At 39.4% G+C, this 21,760-nt stretch overlaps 1 protein-coding gene across 1 annotated transcript in view; it reads left to right on the top strand.

Annotated features, from left to right (window-relative positions):
* The window catches only part of LOC128642646 (Golgi-associated plant pathogenesis-related protein 1-like), a 30,264-nt gene extending 9,204 nt beyond the window's left edge, over window positions 1–21,060 (top strand). Inside the window, exons 3-4 of the mRNA XM_053695428.1 lie at window positions 11,877–11,954; window positions 20,897–21,060. Coding sequence (XP_053551403.1) covers window positions 11,877–11,954; window positions 20,897–21,060 — 242 coding nt within the window. The remainder of the gene's footprint in view (window positions 1–11,876; window positions 11,955–20,896) is intronic.
* Window positions 21,061–21,760: the final 700 nt, after the last annotated feature.

Raw genomic sequence — 21,760 nt, 5'->3', positions numbered from 1 at the left:
CCACAAGTAAGGATGACGCCGTGGACCGGACACACCGTTGGAGAAAGTAATTTATCAGGTAAGCATAAATTCTGTTTCTTATAACTGTAATCCCTGTTACTCCCCCTATCAAGGGAGGTCTATATGGCCTGCATGATTACCCTGACAAAGTATAACATCAAGACACACTGTGTTGGACCCATGATAACTAGCTTGTGTTAATTAGTACTTTTCTTAGCACTTTAATCCCTGTTACCCCCCCTATCGGGGGAGGTCTATATGGCCTGCCTGTTTACCCTGAAAAAATCTAATAATAAGACATGCGGTCTGGTACCCATTTTAACTAGGTTGTGTTTTAAGTACTACCATTCTTAGCACTTTAATCTCTGTAACTCCCCCTATTTGGTGAGGTCTATACGGCCTGGATGATTACCCATACAAAATATAATGCTCTTGGTCTTGGTCTGCGACCCATGGTAAATATGTTGTGTAAATTAGTAATGTCCTTAGCATTTTAATAGCTGTTACTCATACTCACCCTATCCGTGGAGGTCTATATGGCCTGCATGATTACCCTTACAAAATATAATAACCAAACATATGCTCTGGGACCCATGGTAAGTAGGTTGTGTTAAGTAGTACTGTTCTTTGCAGTTTAATACCTGTTACAACACCAAATGGTGGCAGGTCTATCTGGCCTTCATGATTAGCTGCACCCAAACCCAAAAAAAAGCAGAGTGGTCTTAGACTAACACCCATGGCTAACTCGGTTGTTTCAATTAGTACTATTCTTAGCACTTTCATCCCTGTTACGGGTGGTCTACATGGCCATCATGATTAGCCGAACAAAATACTACAATCCAACCTTTGCTCAGTCTTCATAGGCCCTTCATTGGCTGTATTTTGATAGTACAGTTCTTATTATTTTAATAGCTGATACAACACCGGCAGCTCTATATGGCCTGCATGATTAGCCGCACCCAAAACAAAAATAAATCCAAGCGGTCTTGGATTAACACCCATGGCTAACTCGGTTGTTTCAAGTAGTACTATTCTTAGCACTTTCATCTCATCCCTGTTACTTCCAGGACTCTCGGTGGTGGTCTACATGGCCATCATGATTAGCCTAATCAAATACTACAATCCAACCTTGGCTCAGTCTTCATAAGGCCCTTCATTGGCTGTATTTTGGTAGTTCTGTTCTTATAAGTTTAATACCTGATACAACACCGAATGGTGGCAGCTCTATATAGCCTGCATGATTAGCCGCACTCAAAGCCAAAAAAAAGCCAAGCGGTCTTGGATTAACACCCATGGCTAACTTGGTTGTTTCAAGTAGTACTATTCTTAGCACTTTCATCTCATCCCTGTTACTTCCAGGACTCTCGGTGGTGGTCTACATGGCCATCATGATTAGCCTAACCAAATACTACAATCCAACCTTGGCTCAGTCTTCATAAGGCCCTTCATTGGCTGTATTTTGGTAGTTCTGTTCTTATAAGTTTAATACCTGATGCAACACTGAATGGTGGCAGCTCTATATGGCCTGCATGATTAGCCGCACCCAAAACAAAAATAAAGCCAAGCGGTCTTGGATTAACACCCATGGCTAACTCGGTTGTTTTAAGTAGTACTATTCTTAGCACTTTCATCTCATCCCTGTTACTTCCAGGACTCTCGGTGGTGGTCTACATGGCCATCATGATTACCCTCACCAAAATATAACAACAATACGTGCGTGCAGGGAACCATGGTAAGCTTACTTCCTTTTGCAAAATCGAGTATAACAGTTGCAGGCAGAGTGTCAGGGTTACTGCTTGCTAATGATCTGTCCCTTTAAGAGTCTCCTATATCAAGCACTTCCCCCCAGCATTCATTGCTGGTTAATTGAGAAAGGATTCACAGCACAAGCGTTACACTGAGAGTTTTTCCTCACTCTCCAACAGCCTCATAAATTCTTATTTGAAGAGTTACTGATAACTTCTCTTATTTTTCATTCCTACATCTAGCAGCTCTTCTACTCAATTCAACACTGGAAGATATTCCATACTAAAAGGAAATCAAACTAAACCGACATCAAACCCTGAAGCATTTACAAGGTAACAGGATTCAAGCAGCTTCATACACAGCACAGCAAGTAGCGGTGACGTCATCAGCTGCAGCCGCAACCGCTCTCCCTCTGAGTACCACGCTGCTGTTCATAACAAACGGACAAGTAACAATTCCTGTGTTCTCAGGTCAGACCTAATTATTTTATTATTAATCGTTATCCTTACTTATTTTGATGAACTTTACCTGCCTAATTAAGGAATACTATATTTTACGTTACTGCTTAATTTGAACTGTTTGCATTATCAAATGCCCTGAAAGTAATACAGTTTATGAAGTTAATAAACTGTCACTTATTGGGCAAATAGTAATACATTATATGAAGCACTGAAAACGAATTCATCAAGCTTCTTTTATGTTACAACCTACTTTTGAGGAAATTGTTGGTTCTTATCTATAAAACAAAATTAAATGCTTGTTCAAATTGCTACAAATACAGACTATTACAGAATTAACCAGCCATAAGGAAGAAAGGATTTAGTGTTTGTGTACACAGAATTATCCTATACTAAACATATACTTTCAACAGCAATTATGGAACAAGATCTTTTAAGTGATAAAGTTCAAGTCTTGTCAGACAGATTAGAAGCTTTATCAGGTTCTTTCCATGAATTACAAGTGGAAAATCAGGCTTTGAAGGCCTGCTTAAGAGAGACTCTGGCACCTAAACCTGCAAGTGCAGATTCTATCCCTGAACCTTTGGTCTCCCCCCCAGAAAAATTCTCTGGTGACCGTTCAAGATTCAGAGAGTTTAAAAACTCATGTTTGTTGCTTTTTCAATTAAAGCCACGTACTTATCCCACAGAAAGATCAAGAGTGCTCACTGTGATATCATATTTGAGGGGGGAACCTAGGGCTTGGGCTGACTCTTTTTTTGAAAATGATGATGCATTACTGGGATCTCTAGATGAATTCTTTGATCAAATGTCAGCATTATATGATGACCCTTTCAAACAGGTCACAGCTGAAAACTTACTTAGATCTTTAAAACAAAGAAAGAACCCAGTGGAGTCTTACATCACACAATTTAAAATTTCTGCCCGTGATTCGGGATGGAATGAGGTCTCCCTTAAAACTCAATATCGTTTAGGATTATCTGAGGATATAAAGGATGAGCTTTCACGCACAGGTATTCCAGATTCATTGGAAGATTTCTTTTCTCTCACTATTAACATAGATAGACGGCTTAGGGAACGCCGCTCTGAAAAGGCTAGCGGTACAAAAAGCTTTCTCTCCACACCTGTTTATCAAACTAAGGAATCACCACAACCTATGGACATAGGCTTCATAAAGGGTCCCCTCTCCTCTCAGGAAAAGACTAGGAGGAAGTTGCATAGTTTGTGCATGTATTGTGCCTGCCCTACACATGAAGTAAAGGACTGCCCAGTTCTGGCTAGGAATAAGAAGGGTAGGTTGCCTAACATCTCTGAATCCCTGTTAATGAAAACCATTAAACCATCATATTTAACTATCCCTATTATTTTACAGTGGGATCAAATCAGGATAACAACTGAAGCTATCCTGGACACCGGCTCATGTAGAAATTTTGTTGATTTTTCTTTTGTGAAACAGAATAAAATACCTCTAGTCTCTAAGAAAACTCCAGTCTCTGTGAAGGTCATTGATGGCTCTTTTTTAAAATCAGGTCCTGTCACACACCAAACTACACCATTACAGGTTATATCTTGCACACACATCACTGAAACACTCACTTTTGATGTCATATCTTCACCAATGTTTAATGTAATCCTTGGTATAAATTGGTTTTGTAAAAACAAACCAACTATAAACTGGAATGACCTCAGTTTATCTTTTCCTCATCTCACTCAAAATGGTGAGACATCATCAGATTTAATTATGCTACAGGTTGAGGATAATATTTTACCCAAACAATATGCAGACTTCTCAGATGTTTTTAATAAAAAAGAAGCTGAATGTTTGCCCCCTCATAGGGATTACGATTGTCCTATTGATTTACTCCCAGGAGTTTCAATTCCCTATGGACATATCTACCCCCTTTCTAAACCAGAACTAGAACACCTTAAAAATTATATCGATGAGAACCTCCGAAAAGGTTTTATAAGACCTAGTACCTCTCCTGCAGGTGCAGGCATATTTTTTGTTACCAATAAAGATGGCACGTTAAGACCAATCATTGATTACAGGGAATTGAACAGGCGTACCAGAAAAAACAGGTACCCCCTACCTTTAATCCCTGAATTAATTGAAAGATTAAGGGGGGCCTCAATTTTCACTAAATTGGATCTTCGAGGTGCCTATAATCTTATACGAATGAGAGCTGGCGACGAATGGCTCACTGCTTTTCGGACTAGATATGGGCTATTCGAATATACAGTGATGCCATTCGGTCTGTGCAATGCCCCAGCAACATTCCAATGCTTAATCAATGATCTTTTCAGAGATATTTTGGATGTATATGTTGTTGTCTATTTGGACGATATTCTAGTTTACTCACAAAATTTAGATCAACATAGAATGCATGTTAGAGAAGTTCTCACTAGGTTACGAAAAAATAACCTATACGCTAAACTAGAAAAATGTATATTTGAATCAAATAATATCTCTTTTCTGGGGTATAACATCTCTCCTGAAGGAATCAAGATGCAAGATGACAAGGTTCAGGCCATTCATAATTGGCCGACTCCTCAATGTAAGAAAGATGTTCAACGTTTCCTTGGCTTCTCAAATTATTATAGGAAATTCATTCCTGGATTTGCTGCTATTACCAAACCTCTTACTGAACTCACCAAATTGAATCATCCTTTCAGGTGGACTAGCCATACTCAACAGGTATTTGACCTTTTAAAAAATAAATTCACTACAGCACCCATTCTCCAATACCCGGATTTAGAAAAGCAATTTATCCTGGAAGTTGACGCTTCTGAGTTCGCAATAGGGGCAATCCTCTCTCAAAGGAAATCATTCAAAGAACCCTTACATCCGGTCGCATTCTTCTCTAGATTGATGCAACCAGCAGAGTTAAATTATCCAGTTGGCGAGAAAGAATTACTTGCAATAAAGTGTTCCTTCGATCACTGGAGGCATTTGCTTGAGGGTGCAACACAACCAACTGTCATATATACTGACCACAAAAATCTGCAATATCTTCAGTCTAATCGAACTCTATCCTCCAGACAATTACGCTGGAGTCTTTACTTCTCTCGTTGCCATTACATCATTACCTACAGGCCTGGTACAAAAAATGGCAAGGCTGACGCCCTCTCTAGACAAGGTCCTAAACCTATAATACCATGCATTCCTACTACTATTGTTCCTAAGGACTCTATCATTGGAGTTATAACAAGTTTAACTACAGTGATAAAAGATGCTACTGCTATTGATCCATCAGTACCTCATAAAGATCTTACTTACAATTCTGATGGTTTACTCTATAAGGATGGGAAGCTATACATACCTCCAAATCTTAGATCTTCAATCTTGAAAACAGTTCATGAGTCTCCCCTTGCTGGACACATGGGAAGGGATAAAACTTTGGATTTACTTAAGAGATCTTTTTGGTGGCCTACTCTTAACCTCAATCTCAAAGAATATATTTCTAAATGTGTTATATGCGCAACCTCCAAACCTTCTAAACAACTCCCTGTGGGTCTTTTACAGCCTTTACCTGTACCTCAAGTACCCTGGGAGGCGGTATCCCTAGACTTTATTGTGGACTTACCTCTCTCCAACAAATATACCACTATAATGGTTGTCACTGATCTATTCTCAAAGATGGCACATTTCATACCGGTTACCTCCCTACCCACTTCCAAGTTCACCAGTGAATTGTTCATACAAAATATTGTAAGACTGCATGGAATACCTAAAACCATCCTTAGTGACCGTGGAACCCAATTCACATCTAAGTTCTGGAGAAATTTGTGTGCTGCTCTGCATATAGAACAAAAACTCACCACTGCTTACCATCCTCAGACGAATGGGCAGACGGAGAGGGTGAACCAGTGGTTAGAGCAATACCTACGTTGTTTCTGCTCTCACCAACAAGATTCTTGGGCCACCTACTTGCCCCTAGCAGAATTTGCCTATAATAATAATAAGAGTTCTACAACTGGCACATCACCATTTTTTATAAATTATGGTTTACATCCAAATTTCACACTACTTCCGAAGATTGACACCCCATGTCCTCAGGTGAATGATCTGGTTAATGACATTTCTGCTAACTTTTCTTCAATTCGTGAACATATTCTTCAGGCACAGGCATCACAACGCAGGTACTACGATCTTCGCCACAGACCTAGTCCTCAATATTCCGTAGGACAACAAGTATGGCTCTCCACTAAGAACCTCAAGATACCTTATCCTTGTAGGAAACTAGGTAAACTCTTTTTGGGTCCTTACCCTATCGTCAGGGTAAATGGTCCAACAACAGTTACACTCCAACTACCACCAACTTTTAAGATACATCCAACTTTCCATGTGTCTCTTATCAAACCTTGCAACCTACCCATAACAAATATTACATCAGAAGACCCAATACCTTCTGCTAATCTTGATTGCCAGTATGAGGTTCATAGCATTCTGGATTCTAGACTACGTCGTGGGAATCTTTTCTATTTGGTTCATTGGAAAGGTTTTGGCCATGAGGATGATTCCTGGGAGCCTGCCTCGAACATATCTGATCCACGTCTGATTTCCCTCTTCCATAGACGTAACCCTGATCGTCCTAGGCCTTGAACCTCGCTGTGGTTCTTTTTGTGGGGGGCTCTGTCAGGGTTACTGCTTGCTAATGATCTGTCCCTTTAAGAGTCTCCTATATCAAGCACTTCCCCCCAGCATTCATTGCTGGTTAATTGAGAAAGGATTCACAGCACAAGCGTTACACTGAGAGTTTTTCCTCACTCTCCAACAGCCTCATAAATTCTTATTTGAAGAGTTACTGATAACTTCTCTTATTTTTCATTCCTACATCTAGCAGCTCTTCTACTCAATTCAACACTGGAAGATATTCCATACTAAAAGGAAATCAAACTAAACCGACATCAAACCCTGAAGCATTTACAAGGTAACAGGATTCAAGCAGCTTCATACACAGCACAGCAAGTAGCGGTGACGTCATCAGCTGCAGCCGCAACCGCTCTCCCTCTGAGTACCACGCTGCTGTTCATAACAAACGGACAAGTAACAATTCCTGTGTTCTCAGGTCAGACCTAATTATTTTATTATTAATCGTTATCCTTACTTATTTTGATGAACTTTACCTGCCTAATTAAGGAATACTATATTTTACGTTACTGCTTAATTTGAACTGTTTGCATTATCAAATGCCCTGAAAGTAATACAGTTTATGAAGTTAATAAACTGTCACTTATTGGGCAAATAGTAATACATTATATGAAGCACTGAAAACGAATTCATCAAGCTTCTTTTATGTTACAACCTACTTTTGAGGAAATTGTTGGTTCTTATCTATAAAACAAAATTAAATGCTTGTTCAAATTGCTACAAATACAGACTATTACACAGAGGTTCTGACCCTGCATTATGGCTGCACCTCTCCCTAAAAGATTTTTCTACCTTAATTCTGATTGGCTGATAGAATCCTATCAGCCAATCGGAATTCGATGGACGCCATCTTGGATGACGTCATTTAAAGGAACCTCATTCTTCGGGAAGTCGTCGTGCCAGATGGATGCTCTGCGGCGGAGGAGCGAAGAAAGAAGATTGAAGATGCCGCTTTGCTTGAAGACATCGCCGGATGAAAGAAGACTCTCTGCCGCTTGCTTGAAGACATTGCCCGGATGGAAGAAGACTTCTTTGCCGCTTGATTGAAGACATCGCCGGATGGAAGAAGACTTCTCTGCCGCTTGATTGAAGACATCGCCCGGATCGGATGAAGAGTTCTGCCCGGCTGGGTGAATACAAGGTAAGGAGATCTTCAGGGGGGTAGTGTTAGGTTTATTTAAGGGGGGTTTGGGTTAGAGTAGGGGTATGTGGGTGGTGGGTTGTAAATGTTGGGGGGTGGTATTGTGTTTTTTTTTACAGGCAAAAGAGCTGTTTTCTTTGGGGCATGCCCCGCAAAAGGCCCTTTTAAGGGCTGGTAAGGTAAAAGAGTTAACTTTTTAAATTTAGAATAGGATAGGGAATTTTTTTTATTTTGGGGTGCTTTATTATTTTATTAGGGGGCTTAGAATAGGTGTAATTAGCTTAAAAATCTTGTAATCTTTTTTTTATTTTTTGTAATTTAGTATTTGTTTGTTTTTGTAATTTAGTTTAGTTTATTTAATTGTATTTGAGTTTAGATATTTGTAGTTTATTTAATTTATTGATAGTGTAGGTGTATTTGTAACTTAGGTTAGGATTTATTTTACAGGTAAATTGGTAATTATTTTAACTAGGTAGCTATTAAATAGTTATTAACTATTTAATAGCTATTGTACCTAGTTAAAATAAATACCAAGTTACCTGTAAAATAAATATAAACCCTAAAATAGCTACAATGTAATTATTAATTACATTGTAGCTATCTTAGGGTTTATTTTATAGGTAAGTATTTAGATTTAAATAGGAATATTTTAATTAATAATATTAATTAGATTTATTTTAATAAGAATTTAGTTAGGGATGTTAGAGTTAGATAGGGTTATTATACTTAATATATATATAATATAATAACGATATTAACTATTTTAACCCTAATATAATTAGGGTTAATATAGTTAATATATATATCATATAATAACTATATTAACTATATTAACCCTAATATAATTAGGGTTAATATAGTTAATATAGCTGGCGGCGGTGTAGGGGGATTAGATTAGGGGTTAATGTGTTTAATATAGGTGGCGGCGGAGTAGGGGGATTAGATTAGGGGTTAATAAATTTATTATAAGTGGTGGCAGTGTAGGGGGATTTAGATTATAGGCAAAAGAGCTGTTTACTTTGTGACAAAGTCCCGCCAAAAGCCCTTTTAAGGGCTGGTAAAAGAGCTGAATTCTTTGGGACATGCTCCGCAAAAAGCCCTTTTAAGGGCTGGCAATAGAGCTGTTTACTTTGGGGTAATGCCACGCAAAAAGCCCTTTTCAGGGCTATTTGTAGGGTTAGACTTAGGTTTAGTGGTAGGGATAGTTTAGTATTTTAGGGGTTAAATAATTTAATATAGCTGGCGGAGGGGTAGGGGGATTAGATTAGGGGTTAATTAATTTAATATAGGTGGCGGCGGTGTAGGGGGATTAAATTAGGGGTTAATAATTTTAAAATAGATGGCAGCGGGGTAGGAGCTCACTTTAGGGGGTAGCTAAGTTAGATGGTGGTGGTGTAAGGGGCTCACTTTAGGGGGTAGGTAAGGTAGATGGCGGCGGTGTAAGGGGCTCACTTTAGGGGGTAGGTAGGGTAGATGGCGGCGGGGTAGGGGCTCACATTAGGGGGTTATAGATTTAATATAGCTGGCGGTGGAGTCCGGGAGCGGCGGTTTAGGGGTTAATAACTTTATTAGGTGGCGGCGGGGTCCGGGAGCCGTGGTTTAGGGGTTAATACATTTTTTATGGTTAGGATAGTGAGGGGGAATAGCGGATAGAGGGTTAGACGTGTCGGGCTATGTTTGGGAGGCGTGTTAGACAGTACGGGAGATTTAATAACTTTAGTCAGGTTTTGTAGGCGCCGGCAGTTTCTAAAGTGCCGTAAGTCACTGGCGACTCCAGAAATTTGTACTTACGCAGATTTCTGGACATCGCTGGTTTATCAGACTTACGGCACTTTAGCATCTGTCTGCGCCGTATATTGGATAGCTCGAGTTGCGAGCTGAAACTACGGGCGGCGGGGGTTCCCTCGCTTGCGCTGCAAACTATGATCTTTATCGGATTGCGCCCCTGATGTCCAGAGTCAAATACAAAGGACAGCATATTTACAACAGATGGTTTGAGACATTATACTGGGCCAATGGTAGTAATAAAGATCCATGTGGCAAAATTATTGGCCTACCAAGTGGACAAGTGAGATGTTTATGTATCTTGGGAAAAGTGTAAATATTTGGTATCACAGGCAAATCAACTGTAAGAAAATGATGTAGATTCTGGTCAAAATACTCCACGAGGTATACTTATTGATCATAAAATCAATTTCTTGTTTAAATTTCATTGTTGGGTCAACTTTATAGGTTGAGTCATCAGATAATTGAGAAAAAATCTCAGAGCAATAATAAGCGTAATCAAGCATGACAACACTACCCCCTTGTCCACTTCACATGTAACAATGTCAGGATCATTAGAGAGAGTTGTTATAACTTATCTCTTCTCTTTAGTTAAATTGGAAAAAACAAAGATCAGAATTTTTACCCATTCTGTCCATAAATCTGGAATGTAATAATCTCGCTCACAGGATAAAACCTGTTTTTGTTTGAATATGGTGTCCTGTGTAGATGGATTAGGAAAAATTCCCTCAAAAGTAGTAATTGTGTACATTTATAAATGTCTATATATATGTATTAAAATTGTTCCCCGTGTAAGATGGCACAAAAGTGATACCCTTACTTATTAAGGATAATTCAGCATCAGACAATACATTTGTTAGATTGAAGACTAAATTCTCTTTTACATGGTCTGGGTGGTTTTCCCTCAGAGCCCCCCCATGCCTGGGATGTGGATTCTGCCTCCTTTAGCATTTTTTGAGCTTGTTTGGACCCCCAGTTGTGTCTCTAAAGGTGACTGAACTTGTGTAGCCTGTTGCTGTTGTTACAGTTGTAGGGTCATTAGAATCTGTGCTATCTCCTGAGCTGCAATAGTAAGTAACAATTTAGGGTGATATTTAGTAGGACGTCATCTTCTAGGAATATTCTTGATCCTGAAGCCTCTAGGTATAAGACCATTTCTGAGATAATCCGATAAAAAGCCACCATGCAATTGTAAACCCACCTAACGTTTCTTGAGTTTCAATAGTATGGTATACATAATGGCGTCATACTTGTTGACTCGGAGATATGCTTTGGGGTTTATACATTGAACCGGTAGCGTTTACTTCAGGCTCAAATACCTTTACGTTTTTTTTATTATTATTTGTGTCCTTTTTTTATTATATCTTTGGCACTATATTGGATTAACTCCATATTTTAGACACATGGACACTTTTCTATTCACCATCATTACATGGAGCAGGTAGGGTTATACTCTCTGATTGAATGTGTCAGGATATATTTCTGCACTATATGTATTTCTAATGATGCATACACATTTAGGCACTATATATTTATCATCACTTCATTAGACATTAGTGATGACTTTGACTGTAAAATGTGCCAACCCACCCATGTTAAAAGTATACTTTGAGAACAGTTAGAGCGCCATTTGTAATCTTACCAATACTGTTCACAAATGGAAGCTACGGATGCACAGAAGGGGTCACATAGCCCCACTTGACACCCAATGATTATTTATTTGTATTAAAATTAATAAAGACAAATATTTGGAGAGTTGCGGAGTGGGAAGGCATTATTGCCTAGAACCACCCATTTAAATGAACTGACCCCCTCTAAATTCTACCGTCCTAGGCACAGGCCTATTATTAGACCTAAATACTCTTCGGTGTTGGAGTTTCAAATATCATTGCATTTAGTTGTTTATTTTTTGTTTGTTTGCTTGTTTTTATGTTGTTTTTTTATATAATAAATGTCTTTATGAAAAATATTTATTTTTTAGTGTGAATGCATTAATATCAGCTTATTCTGAGATATTTGCATTATCCCTATAAAGTGATATAAATGAAAATGATTCAAACAAATGTGACGTTTTACCTTTTTTTAATCCTCTAAGGTCGAGAGGCTGTAGATTCCTGGTACAGTGAGGTAAAGGACTATAACTTCTGCCGGCCAGGATTTGCGATGAATACAGGTAAAATTAAAGAATAACACATGTATATTGGTAGGGTAGATAAGGAGAACGCTTCTCAGACGAAGCTTTACGCTAAAACATTTGCAATAATGGACAAGTTCAATTGAACTGTATACTATCCGTATGTGCCCTCTACTGGCAGAACTCAGTACTGAAGACATTTTGTAAATTTGTGTCAAGCATCATAGATCTTAGTTTAAAAAATTATATTCCAGAGAACGTGTAGATCTGTGTTTCTCAATTTCATTTTTCAGGTCACACTAACAAGCAATATTTTGCAGCACAGGTGAAATAATCAGGTGTTTCAGTAGCCATGGTTATTAACCTGTTGCCACTCAAGATACAACCCTGACAATATGACATTAATCAACGTTAATGAGTCCTGAGAATTGTAAATGAGAAACAAGTCCCTCTACTAACTTACACTCCTCAGGACACACTAACAGGTCACAATTTCAGAATACCTGAACAAGAACACAGGTGAAATAATCAGCTGATCAGTAGCAATGATTAACAACCAGTTCTCATCTAAGGTAATCCTAAAAACCTGATCTGTTAATGTGCCCTGAGGTCAGGAATTGAGAAGTAACACCGATCTAGATGCCTATAGTCCTCAAAACACCTGTGCAGGCCATGATTTGAGGATGGACCCATAATTAGGGTAAAAGTTAGACCACTTTAAAAAAAAACGTAACGTGTTTTAAAAGTGTTAACAGATGCTGAGAGGGATGTACAGCTATGACTACGGCATTTTGCCGAAACAAGTCAGCTGGTTCCCTCGGCACCACATGGACTGTTTCATGTGTTTTTTTACATTGCAAGTTATCTCCTAAGCAGTAAATGCTACGCTGTTCTTGTTTAATTAACATGATTTAAGGATATTTTTTCCTTGAGCCCATTTTGAGCTAACACTGATAAGCCACATTATATAAAATGGTCAGATCCTGAAATACTGACCTCTTGAGACCCCCATAACTAGACCAGAAAAAAAACCTGTACCCATTGTCTTATAATGTATCAGTTTAGACAAAGAAAACCTAGAACACAAAGTACAACAACATACTGCTCAATCAAATTACAAAAGGTGTCAATAAAAATGGACAATTGCACAAATTGTTAAACAAGAGATTAAAATAATACAGTGGAACCTTTGTGATCTCCTGAACCTGCTGATCTTTAATATCACCTTTCTGAGTAATAATCCTGCCCTAATTGTGTTTCTAACATGGCCCACGTCACAGCCTCTCTCTAATGGTAAAAGGGTGCAGCTAAAAAGGACAAGATTTATTTTTCTTTTGTGATTCAGGTAGATAAAGTTTTAAACAGTTTTCCAATTTACTTATATTATCTAATTTGCTTTGTTCTATTTTTTATCTTTGTTGAGTAACATACCTAGGTAGACAAAAGAATATGCATTTGTATGGAGCATTATATAGCTGCAGTTTTGTGATGTGTATCACACATTGTTGTTGAAAAAAATGCTGCCATATAGTGCTCCAAGTATGTGGATGCTCCTAAGATTAACTAGCTTTTCAACAAAGGATACAAACAGAACAAAACAAATTTGATAATAGAAGCAAAGTGGAACAATTTTAAAAACCTTCACGCTATCTTAATAATGAAAGAAATACTAAAATAATCTGTAAACAAGATTATGAGGCCTATTTAAAAAATGTCTTGTGGACCTGATCCGACAGTGCGGATCAGGTCCGTAAGACATCGCTGAATGCGGAGAGCAATACACTCTCCACATTTAACATTGCACCAGCAGCTCACAAGAGCTGCTGGTGCAACGCCGCCCCCTGCAGACTCGCGGCCAATGGTCCGCCAGCAGGGGGTGTCAATCAACCCGAACGTACTCGAGCAGGCGGACAGGGTTATGGAGCAGCGGTCTTTGTGACCGCTGCTTCATAACTGCTGTTTCTGGTGAGTCTGATGACTCGCCAGAAACACGGGCCGTCAAGCTCCTTTCTGAGCTTGATAGATAGGACCCTATGAGTTGTGATCAGCATGGTTTTATGAGAAATAGATCATGTCAAACTAATCTAATTAGATTCTACGAGGAAGTAAGTAAAAATATAGATAAAGGGGAATCAGTTGATGTGATATACTTAGATTTTGCAAAGGCGTTTGATACAGTGCCACATGAGAGATTAATGCACAAAATTAAGGGACTGGGAATAGCTGAAAATGTTAGCTCATGGATAAATAACTGGATAAAAGATAGGGAGCAACGAGTAGTAGTAAATGGATCATACTCAGATTGGTAATCAGTGGAGTCCCCCAGGGATCAGTACTGGGCCCTGTTCTTTTTAATATTTTTATAATTGACTTGGAGCAAGGATTAAATAGCGACATCTCTATTTTTGCAGATGATACTAAATTAAGTAAGGTCATTAGGTCAGAGCAGGATGAACTTTCGTTACAAAGGGATTTGCAAAAATTAGAAGTATGGGCAGGTAAATGGAAAATGAGATTTAATACGGGAAAATGCAAGGTTTTACATTTTGGAAGTAAAAATAAGCAGGCAACGTATTATTCAAATGGGACAAGACTTAGCCAAACAGAGGAGGAAAGGGATTTGGGAGTAGTAATAAAGCTAAAGATGGGTGCACAATGCAGGGCAGCGGCCTCAAAGGCTAATAAGATACTAGCATGTATTAAAAGAGGCATTGATTCAAGGGAGGAAAGCATCATTCTGTCACTATATAAAGCCCTGGTAAGACCTCACCTTGAGTATGGAGTGCAGTTCTGGGGACCGATTGCAAAAAAAGATATTGCAGAACTAGAAAAAGTTCAGAGAAGGGCCACAAAGCTAATAAGGGGATTGGAAAATTTAAGCTATGAGGAGAGGCTAGCCAAACTGGGTCTGTTTTCTTTAGAAAAAAGGCGCTTGAGAGGTGACATGATTACTTTATATAAATATATTCAAGGCCCATATACAGAGATGGCAGAAGCTCTGTTTATTCCAAGAAAATTATTTGTGACAAGAAGTCACAATTTAAGGTTTAAGGAAAGGAGATTTAATCTCCTGCAACGGAAAAGTTTTTTCACTGTAAGAGCAATAAAATTGTGGAACTCATTACCAAAGGAGGTAGTGAATGCCAATACCCTAGATACATTTAAAACATTGTTTGGATACATTTTTTGTCTATAAACAAAATTCATAGATATGATTGCTAGCATTAAATGGGTCACCTTTTAGTGGGATTATTTAAGATTAACTGGAACTTTTTGTAGGTATTTTAGATTTGTATAGGTTGAACTCGATGGACTTCGGTCTTTTTTCAACCTCATCTACTATGTTACTAGATAGCAACACTATTTCCTGCCATATGGTTCTCCAGATGCCTACCTAGGTATCTCTTCAACACAGAATACTATGGGAATGAAGCAAATTCGATAATAGAAGTAAATTGGGGGGCGGAGCCAGCCGGCTTCCAATATGGCTGCACAGAATTTTGCTCCGGACCGAAGGGCACATTCCATAGCAAATCCACCAAGCTACAGGATCTGAAATAGGGTGAAAACACTATAACTTACCTTATGGAGCTCGGGTGCATCGAATGATACCATTGGTAGCAGGATAGAAGGTCACGGACTGCTTTCCCACGCCTGAAGTGCAGGCCTCAGTTTTAAATGCGCACTTGATAACAGTGCAGTCGGCATCACCTGGATCTCCTAATCCGACACGATCTGAATCCCACAAAACTGGCTATAAGGTATCACCACCTAATAATAGTATACTGAGCCTAGATGCAAACGCTACACAAGGCAGTGCACAACGCTTGACATACAGGCCTAAATGTTGCGACTGCAAGACACGCTAAAAATGGGCCCAGAAGTGCACCTATAGAGTACAACAGAGTTGATGGTGGTACAGCCTCACAAACATTTGTGCACTCCCAGAATACAAACCTGGATGCTGTAGGGGGGTGTCATACCTGTATCTTATGATAATGATTGCTACTACTCCAGCGCGCTATGCTGCAGTAATCTACATGAGCCTACAAGTTATACAAAGGGATGGTGCATGAAACGTGGGATCTCATTTGGAGGTTTCAGGTTGACTCCGGTGCCCTGGGCACAGTGGTGTCACACTCGGCAGCTAATTTGAGGGCAAGTCAATTTGGATGCGTCACACGGCTGACCTGCATGGTAGGAGCCATTTTGCATCTTACATTTGGCGAGCTAGCAGCTGACTGACTTGGGAGGTGCATAGTGTACAACATATATATCTGGATCTGCAGTGATACCATCTTCACAATCAATTATGGACTTAACTACACACATCCTAGCCGATCTTAGCTCTCTATCGTCCTGGTAACAAGAAGACCTTGTCAAAACCCTAAGAATCGGGTTCATTGTCCCTGCTAAGAAGGACCTCACTGGGGACACATTGGTAGATTAAGTTGGAGAATAGAAGACAGGCAATAGACAATGTCTATTGCAGCTGAATGCGCACAGACTGGGGAGCCAGCCCATATGGTGACCCCTCTTCAGTGTCAGGAACCTGCAGGAGATAAAGAGGTGGCACGCAATTTTACCCCTAAAACTGCAGGGGTGGAAAGGGACATTTCTTGACCGCTAGTCCCCCACAGCTTAAGACAATTCCTGTATGACTTTGTATGTCTCTCTTTGGGGTTCAATGCGACCAGGGTCAACTCAGTCTGGCAACCACTACCAAAAATGGCTGCATCCCATCTCCATAAGTCCGGCATAGGTTAAAGAGTACTCGACCGGCTTGACAGGTGCCAAGAAAATTAATTTTGGGACAGTCATGCTTTACCTCATATTAAGAATGACACATAGTTAAGTTCTCACAGGACATGATAATATTTTTTTTTTTTTAGAACAGGTCTCTGTGACTTATATAATCATTGCTTGTACAGATAAGGTTAAGCTCATGAACACATCTAGTTTTGAGTCCTGCAACTCCACACTTATTAATGTTATGGGACTCTTAATCAATACTTATGACCTTTTCTTGGTTGTGACCATTATACTTATTTATTTATTTTCTACATATATGTTGTGTAATGTACATGTGGATATTATATTCCTAAAGTGGTACTTAGTTTCACAATATGTTTGGGATTCTGACAGTCCAAATACATAACCCAGATTAGAGATGTTTACTGCTTACTTCCCTAGAATAGTTTTGTTCTATATATTTTAAATTGTATTATATTGCAGCAAGCTGCAATTTTGTCCATGATGCCAAGATACAGATATCTACACTGATCACAGGCTATAATGAGCAAAACCCATTGTTGTAGCGACATAGTATATCTATAGATTAGGTATAAGGTATCCTGCTTGATATTTCAGTATAACCTCTGTATATATGTATCATGAGGGGGGCCTCCAAAGCGATGTGCTCAAAAGAAATCAGGGCACAGATGTTATTGCAGACATTCTAATATAATTTTTTTTGTATTTATAGACTAGTCTTCTTCCAATGCCGCTGCCTGTATTTCAAAGATGCTAACACAAGGCGGGAGGTGCTCAGCTATAACAAATTAAATTCACTATAACCTCAATAGCGCATCACGCCCAATCTAGCCATTTTCACTTATCTCTGCTCTAATTAATCCCTGCTGTAATGGCCATTTAAGGCTATATGATCATTATGTTTGTATTAACCTACGTTTTTCCTTCTATCAAGTATTTGCATAGAATTATTAGATGGGTGCACTCTCTTTCTTCAGCAGTCATTGAAGTTAGGAATAAGCTATGATCATCTTTAGCACAACATCATAGATTTTGTTTATGGTATTAGAAGAAATCTGCCAACTTGACTCTTCCATAATATTTGCTCACCCCAATGTTGATATTTATTGTTAGGTACTGTGTGTACTAGGTACTGTGAGTGTTCGGTTCTATATATGTTAGGCATTGTGTGCACTTGGTTCTATATATGTTAGGCATTGTGTGCACTTGGTTCTATATATGTTAGGTGCTGTGTGCTAGGTACAGTGTGTGCTGGGTACAGTATGTGCTGGGTGCTGTGTGTGCTGGGTACTATATGTGCAGTGTGTGCTGGGTATCATGTGTGTTATTTTCAATGTGTGCTAGGTGCGGCGTGTGCTAGACAAGGCGGGTGCCGGGTACGGCGTGTGCTAGGTACAGTGTGAGCTAGGTACAGTGGGTGCTAGGTATAATGTGTGCTAGGCATAGTATGTGCTGGATACAGCGTGTGCTAGGTACAGTGTGAGCTAGGTACAGTGGGTGCTAGGTATAATGTGTGCTAGGCATAGTATGTGCTGGATACAGCGTGTGCTAGGTACAATGTGTGCTAGGTACAATGTGTGCTAGGCTCAATGTGTGCTATGTGTGGCGTGTGCTAGGCAAGGCGGGGGCCGGGTATGGCGTGTGCTAGGTACAGTGTGAGCTAGGTACATTGCGTGCTAGGTATAATGTGTGCTAGGTACATTGCGTGCTAGGTATAATGTGTGCTAGGCATAGTGTGTGCTGGATACAGCGTGTGCTAGGCACAATGTGTGCTAGGTACAATGTGCGCTAGGTACAATGTGTGCTAGGTTCAATGTGCGCTAGGTACGGCGTGTGCTAGGCAAGGCGGGGGCCGGGTACGGCGTGTGCTAGGTACAGTGTGAGATAGGTACAATGTGTGCTAGGTATAATGTGTGCTAGGCATAGTGTGTGCTGGATACAGCGTGTGCTAGGCACAATGTGTGCTAGGTACAATGTGTGCTAGGTACAATGTGTGCTAGGTACAATGTGTGCTTGGTGCTGGGTGTGCTAGGCAAGGCGGGTGCCGGGTACGGCGGGTGCTAGGTACAGCGTGAGCTAGGTACAGTGGGTGCTAGGCATCATGTGTGCTAGGTACAATGTGTGCTAGGTATAAAGTGTGCTGGATACAGTGTGAGCTAGGTACAATGTGTGCTAGGTACAACGTGTGCTAGGTACAGTGTGTGTTAGATACAATGAGTGCTAGGTACAATGTGTGCTAGGTTCAATGTGTGCTAGGTACTGCGTGTGCTAGGCAAGGCGGGTGCCGGGTACGGCGTGTGCTAGGTACAGTGTGAGCTAGGTACAGTGGGTTCTAGGTACAATGTGTGCTAGGCATAGCGTGTGCTGGATACATCGTGTGCTAGGTACAATGTGTGCTAGGTATATTGAGTGCTAGGTACAGTGTGTGTTAGATACAATGAGTGCTAGGTACAATGAGTGCTAGGTACAGTGTGTGCTAGGTACAATGAGTGCTAGGTTCAGTGTGAGCTGGGTATAGTGTGTGCTGAGTACAGTGTGTGCTAGGTACAATGTGTGCTAAGTACAGAGTGTGCTAGGTATAATGTGTGCTAGGCACTGTGTGTGCTGGGTACGGCTTGTGCTAAGTACAATGAGTGGTAAGTACAGCGTGTGCTAGGTATAATGCATGCTGGGTAAGGCTTGTGCTAGGTGCAATGTGGGCTAGGTGCAGTGGGTGCTAGGCACAATGAGTGCTAGGTTCAGTGGATACTAAGTATAGTGTGTACTAGATACAACGTGCATCTTACTTGTCTCTGGAATTTTTTGTTACCTACATTTTAAGATGTTGGCAGAACCTGCTCCTCAATCTATATGGTGAAACCCATTCATACATATTACAGCAACTTATCCTGACTTGCTCTTTGGAGCATTAAATGTAATTTATAAGTACCACCTCCCCCTCCCCCCCCCATATTCAGAGCCCACACTAGGGTTCAATTTTGTTGAATTATTTTCACCACAAATCCCTGCAATTTACTTATGATGTATCAATGTATGGACAGCTATTGCAACCGGACCTGCGTGTCCGATCCTTTTGTTTTTGTATGTTTGAACAAGGGTCCTGCATGTCCCCAAGTATTACCTTTCATTCTAAAAAACTGAATAAAAATTCATTTAAAAAAAAAAAAAAAGTAAATTGGAAACTTTCATAAAACTGTAAGTTCTGCCTGAATCACAAAAGATAAGTTTTGTGTTTCATATCCCTTTAAACAACTTTGCAGTTTTCTTCTATTAGCAATTTTCCTTCATTCTCTTGGTATATTTTGTTGAAGATGCAGCAATGCACTATTGGGAGCTAGCTGAGCACTTTGGGTGAGCCAATAGCAAGAGGCATTGATGTGTAGTCACCAATCAGCAGCTAGCTCCCAATAGTGCATTACTGCTCCTGAGCCTACATAGGTATGCTGTTCAGCCAAGGATACCAAGAGAATGAAGCAAATTAATTAATAAAAGTAACTTGGAAAGTTGTTTAAAATTACAAGCTCTTTCTGAATCATGAAAAATGTTTTTGGGGTTTTATGTCCCTTTAAGTACATCATTAAACAAATAGAGTATTATGTTCTGTTGTTGCTTTTTCAGTATCTATATTACTACTCTCTGCCATGTGATTCAAATACATTATAAAAGTTATAAAACAGAAAAGTGAAAGGAGTCTGTGAAATGGAATTGATTCTGAGTTTATTGTATGAAACCCATTTTTGTTTTCGTTCATGTTTCAGATAGAGCATGCGATTTTAAGCAACTTTATAATTTACTCCTATTATCAAATTATCTTCGTTCTCTTGGTATCTTTATTTGAAAAACAGGTATGTAATCTTAGGACATTTAGCCACCAATCAGCAAGAGCTAACCAGGTTCTGAACCAAAAATGGGCGGACTCCTAAGCTTACATTCTGCTTTCCAAATAAAGATAACAAGAGAACGAAGAAAAAAAATGATATTAGGAGTAAATGAGAAAGTTGCTTAATATTGCTGCTCTATCTGAATCTGAAGATACAATGTGGGTTTCATGTCCCTTTAAAGTAAGTTAAGATTCTAGAATGTTCTGAAAATTCCAGAAACTCAGCAGCTTGACTATAAAAAAAAACTTTGCATTGTCTAATTAAATATAAGGAATGGACAAAAAAAGAATAATATCTTATATGATAAATCTCTCTCTAATGCAACAGGTCACTTCACCCAGGTGGTCTGGAAGGACAGCAAACAGCTGGGAGTTGGCGTAGCCACCGATGGCAGAGGGACGTTCTATGTTGTTGGAAAATACAACCCTGGAGGGAATATGGACAGCCCTGGGTATTTTGAGAGGAACGTTTTACCGGCCAGCAGAGCTTAACTACAAATAATGCCATAAATAAATCAAGATCAAAACCAGCAGCAGCCATCAGAGAGCCTGAGTCAGATAAACCTGTAAATGACCGGAAATGAGTCTGTGGTATTAAATTAGCAAATCTGCAGCTAGACTTTCATTGTAATATTAACATTAAATATGGCTCCCGGATTGTAGGAGTACTGCAGTATCTTTATTACTGATATTTGTTATCCTCACGTAATATTAACATTAAATATGGCTCCCGGATTGTAGGAGTACTGCAGTATCTTTATTACTGATATTTGTTATCCTCACGTAATATTAACATTAAATATAGCTCCCGGATTGTAGGAGTACTGCAGTATCTTTATTACTGATATTTGTTATCCTCACGTAATATTAACATTAAATATGGCTTAAAATTTAGGGAGTTAGTGTTTTTAACCGTGTAGCTGGCATGCCTGTTTGCTTATTTAATAAAGAATTAGAATAAATGATGATATGCAAGTCTCTATGATTTATTTCTCGTGCTATTTTTTTCATCAGCAGTAACTATTATTTAAACACAGTATCGAGCACTGATTTGTCTAGCTTTATGCCCAATTACAATTAGCCAGTAATTGTCTATACTGTGCTTATATCCTGGCTAGAAAAGCCTCTAAGATATCTTTCCTAATTTGAGGGTTCCCTAGAGACTAATTTATTGCTTCCCCCCACTTTTTCT

This window comes from Bombina bombina, chromosome 12 (assembly GCF_027579735.1).
Source record: "Bombina bombina isolate aBomBom1 chromosome 12, aBomBom1.pri, whole genome shotgun sequence".
Classification (NCBI taxonomy): Eukaryota; Metazoa; Chordata; class Amphibia; order Anura; family Bombinatoridae; genus Bombina; species Bombina bombina.
Note: the sequence above shows the minus strand (reverse complement) of the source record. Positions and strands in the feature narration are given on the sequence as shown.